Consider the following 10800-nt stretch of genomic DNA (forward strand, 5'->3'; position numbering starts at 1 on the left):
CCCAGGAACATGCTTCCTCCCAGCATTACAACAGAAATAATTTTTACACAGCTTATAAATGTGCTTTTCAAAGTAAAATGTTTGGATATTCGAGTACAGTTTAATTCTTATTAATGAGACACTTTCTGCTACAACAGATTTTTAAGTAATAAAAACATATGCAGATTACCAGCTACCGTGGGTGTTTTTTTAAAACTTTACAGGTTGTAGAATTCTATAGAATTCACTATATAATATATGCCACCCACTAAAATGTAAGTTCAGATCTCCAGCAGCATTTGAAACACTCTCTATCAGAGTGGATCAGTAAATTCAGTGGCAACTGAATTTAAATATCTGGATCCGAGTTCAAATAGTTTCTGACATTCTGGAAGTCACCCACAGAGAGAGTGAAATTCAAGCCCTTCGGAGTCATTTGGGAGTAGTAAGCAAGGCTGAGCATCTTCTGCCAACACAGATATGGAGCCTTCCTATGGATGAGAAAAAGGCTGCAGCAGTTTTACCTCTCCCTCGACATAAAAAAAATCTCCAAGCAAACAACTTGACAAACCTTAGCTTAGACTTCAGGCGACTTGGATTTGTCAGGAGGTGTGAGCACTTGAATTTGGGGAGGCTTTTCAGGAGATCTGCTCCTGTTTGTGCAGTAAGTGTTTAGAAGTTAACGGGTTGGGCACTTGTTTTTTAGAAAAGAAGTGGAGTGCATAGATTCTCTTTTTATCCTCCCTCTAATCAAGAGGGCCTTATTCTTTGACACCACAGAGGGTGTTGCAGGCCAGCAGCCCAATTAATACCATTCTCTAAGGAATGAATGGACTTTGGGCTGAAAGTTGCACTCTTGGGCCTGCTAGGGAGTGTGTAGAATGTTACCAGAAGTTAAAATTTACCCTTCATAAAATGCACAGACTACTTTTGTTAGCTTAATCATCCATTTTACCTCCTTGCACCCTCTTCCTCGTCTCCATTGACTTTCACAAGCTCTAAACCTAGTCTAAATTCCTAGAAGATTAGACTATAATAATAAAAAATCTGGGACACTGAGGTCGTTTTCTGTTTGTTGTCCCTTAAGAACCTACATTTAGCAGCTTCAACATGCCTGCATGTGCATGAGTTAATGAAATTCTTATTTTCTTTCTACAAGAGGGTATAACACTGACACCTGACTGTCTGGAAGACTGTCGTCTTACATGCTACTGGGGCTGCAGTGTTCAGAAACTCCACGAAGCATTGCAGAAACATGTCTACTGCTTCAGAATAAAGACTCCTCAGGCACTAGAGGATGCTCTGTACAGTGAATACCTCTACCGACAACAGTACTTGTATCCTTTTTTTAAATTGTTTTTTAAATTGTTTTGACAAAATATACTACTTTATTGGCACAGGGAGTGTTGAGACTTGTGAACATTTCTCAGTTCTTGGCACAATATATTTATGAACAAATATGATGACAAATATTCTTTATGCAAACGTCACATTTGTCTACAATTGCAGCAAAACTGGTTGTTTTACTTGACACATGCGAAGCATTAAAAAAAATGACAAGGAAGAAAAATATTGTCAGTTACCAGAAGATGCTCAAGTTGTCGACTTTGGCCCGGTGCCTAGATCTCGCTATCCGTTGGTAGCATTGTTGACGTTAGCTGATGAAGAAGACAGAGAAATATATGATATTGTAAGTAATATAAAAATATATTTTAGATCTGAATGTTTCAGGAGGCTGGCTTGAATAAAACAACTTCCTTTCCGTGTCCCCTAGAATTTGGTCCCTAGCTTTGTCACTGATGACTCCAGGGGAGTGTGGCAGAAGAGCAAGGATAATTATTATATAAAACTTGTGTATGCCATTCAGAAGATGCTTATGATTTTCACAAAGCTCATAACCTCCAGAGGTCTCTGTGGTCAGATGAACAAGGGTTCTGATAGGTTAGTAAGCTATTACTCTGATTTTTCTGGTCATGTAAACCTGTGGTGGAGCTCTTGTGCTGGTACAATCTTTTGGATTGCTGTTGGCAAGGTGGGAGGATTGCGTGTGTGTGTGTGTGTATCTGGCACAGATATTTCAGCTGATTACTGGCTGGACTGTTAGGAACATAGAAATTACCTTTCTACTACAGGCCTGATTCAATGTAATGCAGTGCATTACGTCTCACAGTAGGCAGCTCCAGATTAGTTACAGGAAGATGTGACAGTCTTGCAGTAGGCTGATATGAAACATTCAGCTCCCCAAAAAGGTCTTCTGACCTCTTACAGCTGAAGCAGCTTCACCTTGGCACGTGCAGTTCAGTATCCCTTCTAAACCCTAAACTGACTGATTCTTTTCAGAAGTGTTTGGGACACTCTTCAATCTCCCATCTTTTCATTTGGTTGATAACCTGATAGCACTAACTGCCTGAACAATAATACAAATGAACTTGATATTGAATTGCCTAAATCCACTGAACACTTTTCCAAACATTCATTTGGAAATTGTTTGTGATCACACCAGTGCCCAAGAAAACTGTTCCCTTTCCAAGTAGTGCCTGTCCTTGGCTTCTTGTCAACCTTAGAACTGCCTTCCTCCCCTCTGCCCCCACTCAAGGTTTCCTCCCGGTTCCCCCAGGCTGTTTCCCACATTAGTTCATCTATATGTGTTTAAATTAGTTTAATATAAAGAGACTATGAATTTCCAATTTGACTATGTTTGACGTTAGCATGGACATGATTTATAACGCCTCTCTTTTGCTCCTTAACATAGAAGACAGGGATAGAAGGAGAGTGGGGCAAGTATTTTTCCTATTTTTTGGAGAAAAGGAACACGACTAGAATCTTAATATTGTCAAAACAGTAACTCCACCTGAACTCGTTGCCAGACAAATGTCAAAATTGCGTATGTTGTTGTTGAAACGAACTTGTACAATATAAATATAGTGTGGAAAAGGATCTTTGCCACTGTGGCCAGTATAGTATTACCACATTATTCTCGCATCAGTGCGTCAGGCTCCACCTTGAATTACTTTTTTTGCGTGTGTGCATCCATCACTACAGATGATGTTCCAGTATCTCTTTTCTGGGAGGTCCGATTTGTGTCCTAACTCTGTTTGTGACCAGATCATACATACTTGAGGTTTTTTACTGTGATTTTTCTCTAGCTTCAGAAAATTAGCATAAGTGTTGGAGAAGTTGTAAGACAACGGGCAGGGCTAAGGTGGAAGAAGGATGAGATCTCAGGCCTGTGTATAAAGGAGAAGATTGAGTAACCTGATTAAGGTGTACGAGTATTAACAAAGAAAGGAAATACTTGGTGCTCAAGGGCATAAGGTTCTATAATCAAACAGCACAGCATTTCTGCTAGATCACAGTATCGATGTATGTGTTCCTGTACTACAGAACAGCATAACAGAGGAGACAACAGCTTGAAGATGGAGGTGCTTGCATTAGGAACTGCCTGGGTGTCTGAAGAAACTGTGAATTGAGGTCATGCGTTGTCGCTGAGAAAGCACTTGGGGTGGGGTATCGTACTGCAAATGCACTGAGAACTTCTAGCTTTTAAACTCTTCTTATCGAAACACAAAATTTGTCATTGTAATGGAGTTTTAATGCCTTTCAGGTTCCAAAACAAAGCTAATAGAGGTGTGCAGCATTTGGGTGTTGTTTAGTTTGGGGTTTTTTTGTTGATTTGGGTTGGGTTTTTTAGTGAGGCATTGTGATTTAGAAAAGAAGACTTTATTGCCAAAGAATAGTAAATTCAGTTAGGATAAATACATATGTATGGGTACATATATATTTAAACTCTGCGTGTAATTAGCCATGTGTGGATTTTGAAGTGAAAGTCTGATTTGCTTTTAAATTATTTTTTTTAAAAAAAACCAGCTTTCTTCTGTATTTCATTTCCCTTTTGACAGTTTCTGGGAACTACAATAATATTGAATTTCACTTTTTTTCCTGCTTTTTGGAGACTATTACGTAATTTGGGCAGGATGAGGCATATTGGGCACAGCATGCAAGCTTAGAGTGATTTTATATTCAGAAAAACAACTCTGAAGTCACCCTGCGGGGTCCCTTCATAATCCTTTCCAGCGAAATTTGTCTTGCCTACTCGATTTACAAGCCAATCGGCGACGCTTCTAAATGCTTTTCAGAGTCTTTAGAACTACAGTCTGCATGTGCGTGAAGGGAGTGGGAGAAGGTAGAGAAGACTTTGCCTTTTACATGTTCCCTGTAATTCTGCGCTCGGATTTCAGCTGACGGAACCGTTTCTCGCGTTGAAGACAGCCTGGACAGATGTTTCTGGGGACTGCAGCGCGTGCCCTTTCTTGGGGCTTGGTTGCTGTAGGAAAGTCCTTGCAGTTTGTCAACTCCTCTCCAAACCTAGGAGGAGTTCACTGTGAGTTAGTGGAGCAGAGGAGTGCTACTTCTGGCTGAAGTTGTGAGGCAGGAAGCCTTTCCGAGGTACATCTGTGCCTGTGTCAGCGAGCCTTTCCTTGGCTATGTGAGCACAAACCTTGAGGAGGACTGCACGGGCTTGGGTGCCTTTTCAGGTTGGGATCTGATCCCCCTAGGTGAATCATAGAATGGTTAAGGTCGGAGAAGACCTTGAACATCATCTTTTTCCAACCCCCTGGCTGTGGGCAGGGACACCTCTCTCCCACTAGACCAGGCTGCTCAAAGCCCCGTCCAACCTGGCCTTGAACACTTCCAGGGATGGGGCATCCACAGCCTCCTTGGGCAACCTGTGCCAGTGCTTCACCGTTCTCACAGCAAAGAATTTCTTCCTTCTATCTAATCTAAATCTACCCTCTTGCAGTTTCAGGCCATTGTCCCTTGTCCTATCACTACAGGTCCCTGTATAAAGCCCTTCTCCAGCTTTTGTGTAGCCCCTTTCATGTATTGGAAGGCTACTGTTGGGTCACCCCGGAGCCTTCTCTTCTCTAAGCTGAATAACACCAGCTCCCTCAGCCTGTCCTCAGAGCAGAGGTGCTCCAGCCCTCTAGTCATCTACATCTCCCTGGTGAGAGCAGTCAGAGCAGGTCTCTGCTGTAAACTCTCTCTAGAAAGACTCCAGGGAGAACCACAGCAGAAAGTTGAAGTACCACAAAGTGTTGTCTTTTGTTTTCGCCTTGTCCAGCCTGTTTTATTTTTTTTGATCTGTGCTTGGAGTCAACATTGTTGAAGCCCTGATTGCCTAAGGAAATAAGTAAGTCAGAGTGACAAAGTATGCAGTCTTTCAAACAAACTGTTCTATATGAATCATGTAACGAAAAGGAAAATTATTAAACATAGCTCTTTTTTTGGCCTTTTTTTTTTTTGGTAGATTTCAATGGTGGCTGTAATTCACATTCCTGATGAGAGCTACAGACTTCCCTGCAGAGTATTATATCAGTATCTACTTCTAGCCCAAGGTCAATACCATGATCTGAAGGTAAGCCATGTAATGAGTCTTGTTTCATTTTGACTACAGGGTTAAAGTTTAATTTGTGTAGGCTTTCAGGAGCCAAAATTAGTGTAAGACTTACTGTCATGGGAAGAACTGAATAATAGTTAAAATTATTTTATCAGTTCAGTAGTTCCAGTCAAAGTTACTGTACAGAAATATTTCACATGAAAATATCAAAGATTTCCTGGAGAAATTACTTGATGCTAGTGCAGAGGCTTAGGTCCTGTCCACCTAGTAAGACGTTAACGAGCTGTCGAATGCTTCCTTTCTGCAGAGCATTTGTTACCTCCTTGCTCCTATCTCAAATCAGCACTTTCTCCTTCAGTTGGGAAAGCCTCAGGAGAAATTTTTCTTTTGAATTTCTTTTCATACTGCAGTACACACGCGAAAGTTAGGAATCTGCCCAGCACATACCATTATAAATTAAAAAAATGTTCTCATTATTCTTGTGCAGTTTCCCTGATTTGTGCATGTTGTGGGACCATCCTTGTCCTGTGTCTGTCATACAGCTGATGATATGATTATATGTGATTCTGTGCTTTTATATTACTGTGATAATAAAAATAACTTAGGGTATTGATAAGTTAGAAATTGGGCCAAACTAGTTCGATTGACGCAATTAATGTCCATTCAGAAATAGTTTTACGCCAAAAAACGTTTGCCCTGGCCATTTTTTGCTGACTTAGTTGATCCAGGTAAACTTTCCTGTTGATCTCCCTTAAGCTTTCTTCTCTTGTACGGTTGTCATTGTAAAAACACTGCTTAAGCCACATAGAAATAACTGTGCAGCTGCATTTTGTTGTGTTTTTAGTTTTATGGTGTGCTCTCTGTGGGCATCTTTGGCTGCTTTTTACTGGCTTTGTTAAGAGATCATGTGCAGAAGAATTTGTGCTTCATAGGAAATAAGACAAAGGGAGTAGGAAATTGCGATATGAGCAAGAGTGGAATGGGTCAAGTGAAGTAGATTGGACAGCTTGATGCACATATTTTTGGTAGAAATGGGTAAGAAGCATCCCTCTAGGCGTAAAGAATGACATACCGGAAACTGAAACCTGAGCTACTCAAAACTTGGGCGGTTCTGTTACCGTTCTTGCATGTACATTGATTCGCTTCAGCTAAGATTCAATGACTTATCCTTAATATTCTCCTGGTGTTTTATGTAATTTTTATGCTTCTGCAATACCTTTAGCTGAAGGCCGGGTGACTATCAGGACTCACACAGAGAGTCTAGCAATATTTGCACAGTGGAAACCAGTGAATCTGACCCAGTGGAATCTGCATCACATGCGTGTGTTCGGATATCGGGGCAGAGTTCTACTCCTAAATGCTTGTGTCTGTCTATTTTAGCAACTCTTCATGTCTGCAAATAGTACTGCGCCGTATTCGAGCGATACATTCCCTGGTGAGAAAAGCACCAACAGAAGCTTGCTAGAGAAGGCCGGACTGGCTGAAGATGAACCAGAATTGCACGAGGAAAACAGTAAAGACTGTGTCGTCTGCCAGAACGGCACGGTGAACTGGGTGCTCCTGCCCTGCAGGCACACGTGCTTGTGTGATGGCTGCATTAAGTATTTTCAGCAGTGTCCAATGTGTAGGCAGTTTGTTCAAGAATCTTTTCCACTTTGTAATAAAAAGGAGCAAGATGAAGATGAATCAGCCCATATCTCGCAAGATGTTCTTCCTGAAAGAGTTTCTTAATGGGGGGAAAAGAAACCCAGAAGAACTGGGTTGTATGTACCAAGACAAAATGTAGAAAACAGACTGTTTATGGGAGGATATGTAGCATTAACTTGGATGGTTTTGCTCTTTATTGTTAGGTAATTTTTAGCTTCCTTGTTTTTCTTCACTCCATATGCTCACAGGAACGCTACACTTATCCATGCAGTGTGGACAGAAGAAGTGCGTAGGATTATCTTTGAAGGATGTAACTTTATTTATAACTTCTTACTAGTTTTTTTCATGCAGTACTATTGGAGGCTATTTTGATGACTAAAATTAGAGTATCTACTAAAAAAAGAATAAAACTTGCAAGTGAAGTTGCACACAGCTCACTCTATCGTATTTAAAATACTAGAGCGATATACCATTTTAACTCAGTATGATTTGGAAACATAGCACTTTACAGAACGTATCATACGAAGGAAAATAAATATTCTTTATTGTTAAACCTGTGTATATTTATTTCGTAGATGAAGGCTGGACTGTGGCAAGAGCTGGGACTTGAAGGCATGATTCAGGGTGCTGTTTCTAGCTGTTTTGAAAATTGGTGTGTGTGTGTGAGGGACCTTAGCCAAAACCCGTTGGAGTGAGTGGAAAGATTTTTGTCGATTATTGTTGGCATGAACTAAACATAGCAGAGGCTCAGGCTTAAAGGTGTCAGCTATGTCATCTCAAGACACAGACTCTCAATCGCGTTAGCAATGGCTGTAAGAACTTGTTCTCCATGCAAATGTTAGTTCATTACTCCATGGAGTAGTTACTGGGGCAGTTTTGTGTTGCTTTTCTTATATACGAGTAGCCTGCTTTGGGGGAGTTTCCAACTCTTTGTACTTGCATTGTCAGCCTGGATGCAAAGTTAACCATTTACCTTTTATCAATAGTCCCAGGTATTTACTTACTTTAGTAAAAAAAGAAGCTGAATAATAGCAGAAAATAATTTCTTTTTCCCTCCAATGGTGTATTCTCAAAAGGAATAAAACCGGCTGTTAAGAACAGAAAGCGTCGTTTCGCTTCTTGAGACATGCATTCTCCAAAAGACAGATGGGCTGGGTTTCACGTCTGCTCGTATAAGACAAAAAAACAAATGCTCTTTAGAACCTGTAGAAAATGGGGAGTAGCTGCTTTCTATCTTCCCTCTTGTTTCCTTGCAGCTTTACTCCACATTTAATTCCAAGCCAGCAGCTCAGCCTCAGGGAGAGAAAGATAAGCTCCAAGGTATTCAGCTGCACTCTCCTGCCAGTACAAGTTACACACAAGGTGCTCCACACCTCCAAAACAGGGAAGGAAGCTTCCTCTACTCAAAGGTATTCCGTCTTCATCTTTCTATCTTTTTGGTTGGTTAGTTTGTTTTGCCATGATCCCTCCTTCCTAACTCCTGGCAATTGCCTCTGAGGAGAAGATTTAGTGGTACAGACAGATAGCAGTTGGGAATTCTTACAGGTTTGCAGCCAGTGGTCAGCAAGCTGTTTGCACAGCAGTTTATCTGGTGTACATAAAGTGACCTTCCTTGCCAGGGACAGCTTAGGAATAAACTGCTGGCCAAATCAGCCTTTCATTTGCGTTGTATATCAAACAGGAATTAAATATCTAGGTGTCTGTGGGGACGGATCTGTGCTTGCAGAGGACTTCGGAAGACAGATGGTTCTGTGTGGAAATCGTCACGGCAAGGAGTGGTGTAAATGCTACAATTCAGGAGGCTGAGAGCTGCAAGAGGAGAGCAGAGAATAATGGAATAGCAGAGGGATTGAGCGTTGGCAGCAGCAACATATATATCGTATAAGAATATGGTGCAGATGTGGAGCAGCAACAGTGTGATGCAACTGAAGCAGACCTAGAGCTGCCTGTATTAAGAGTATAAAGACTATAAATATCATTTGGTGTCTTCACTACTCAAGATGAATCACAGGGGCGTGATGAGGACTTGTCCTCTCTGCCACTACGGACAGTCCTTACTGGATCACTTGGACCCATGAGTCCTGATGCTGGTGAGAATGTGGACATGCAAGAACGAACATGAAAGAATGGGTGGGTGAAACCATTCTTAAAAATCACCTTCCCTTTCTGCGCGGTCTCACGCTGAGTTTTGCTAGCTTGGTTGCAGCACACCCAAGGTGGTTACTGAGTAACTACTGTAGTTACAAGGTAGTTACTGAGCTCAGTCTCCCTATCTGCCTGGCTCGCTTGTTCTGCCATGGAAGGGGAGCAGCTAATATGGGTGATAATGGAGATAATTACTCTTCAGGATTCCCTTCGCAGCCATGTGTCACTGCTGTGAAATGGAAAGCTGGTGTAAACAGACCTAGGCCACCGTGGGCTCTCAGAAGAGTTGATATAAGGACCAAAGACCCTGAGCCATGACAGTAGCTGTTTCCATACAAACAGCTCATCTTACCAGCACGTGGGACTGGCTGTTCAGCTTGTTGATCCAGAGAAGCGCGTTAATCTAACTTGGAGTTGGACACTGCCTGATAGTTGGTGGGAACTTGCTTTATCCCCATAGATTATCAAAGAGGTGTTGTTTACCGCTTGACCCCCGTTAGTCCCTGACATTAAATCAATTAATTAAAATTTCCCGATAAGGCAGTGCGATCCAAGCTTCTGGGCTTGTTTAATCTCAGAGTGAAATCATATTCAAGGAAACCCCACAGAGAATTGCCTGGTCTGTCTCATCCTTTAAGCAATCGATGCCAGTATTAAATAATAATAATGGCAAACAGGATGTAGCTGTGCTGAACTGCCAGGCCATGCATTTACCATTATCTCTGTCCCAGCTTTTCATTTGTTTCATGCTATTTTAATAGCATTTTCCAGAGATGCTTGGTTGTTTTATCAGATCTAACAAGCTTCCTTTCTTGCTGGCCCAAATCGAAGGCCTGACAAAAAGGTACAGTAGCTGGCTTATTATGTTTGTCCTTCTAAGAAGCCATCTTAAAATATAGATCAGGTGAGAAGTAAAAGGAGTGGCTCTAAAGTTGCCTTGTGTGTCCCGTGGTTGTCTTAAAACAGGGATTCAAGACTCTAAGGGAGAAATAAAACCTTCCTGTGACCCAAAAAACCACAGTATATTGACAGAGGCTGTTCTGCTCTGTCACCCTGTTGTAACAGAGGTAATATAACATTCCTCTTCCACTCATTGTAAATGATTTGGAGACATCAAGGAACATACGTAGACTTCTGGCAATAAGATTTGGTTCTATTCATCAGCATCGGGGTATTACAAATTTGCAATGATTTTTGCTGCAGGAGAGAGGTGAGAGGTACCTCATTGGCTGGTTTGTTTCATGAGCTGTAATCAGAGCTGAGACTTCAAAATTAGCTCATCAAACTAAGTGGTGTTTTTTAAGGATGTCCCAAGATGCGTTTCCAAATGCCAATGGACTGTGATGTGAACGTCTTCCCTCTGTAAAAAAAAGTTGCTTTTCCTTGCTACCTGCCTTCTCCAAGTAGGGCACAAATGGTAGGAGGGAGACAATTCAGGTCAATTCATCTTAAAATGGTCTTCCCGTTCCCATGAGGAATTCGGAATTCCAATGAGACGCTCTGAAAACTGGCTAATGGCCTGACCTCTTCTTGAAGGCTAACTCCTGCTGTGTTCCACTACAGAGCCTGCGAAATCTCACTGCCACCGCTGAGGATGACCATTGACCATCAGAGCACCGAGGCTGCCTGCT

At 41.6% G+C, this 10800-nt stretch overlaps 1 protein-coding gene across 1 annotated transcript in view; it reads left to right on the plus strand.

Moving 5' to 3' along the window:
• The window catches only part of CGRRF1 (cell growth regulator with ring finger domain 1), a 7356-nt gene extending 248 nt beyond the window's left edge, over positions 1–7108 (plus strand). Inside the window, exons 2-5 of the mRNA XM_009867753.1 lie at positions 1139–1316; positions 1522–1669; positions 5288–5395; positions 6758–7108. Coding sequence (XP_009866055.1) covers positions 1139–1316; positions 1522–1669; positions 5288–5395; positions 6758–7108 — 785 coding nt within the window. The remainder of the gene's footprint in view (positions 1–1138; positions 1317–1521; positions 1670–5287; positions 5396–6757) is intronic.
• Positions 7109–10800: the final 3692 nt, after the last annotated feature.

Source organism: Apaloderma vittatum, unplaced genomic scaffold, assembly GCF_000703405.1.
Source record: "Apaloderma vittatum isolate BGI_N311 unplaced genomic scaffold, ASM70340v1 scaffold1104, whole genome shotgun sequence".
Classification (NCBI taxonomy): domain Eukaryota; kingdom Metazoa; phylum Chordata; class Aves; order Trogoniformes; family Trogonidae; genus Apaloderma; species Apaloderma vittatum.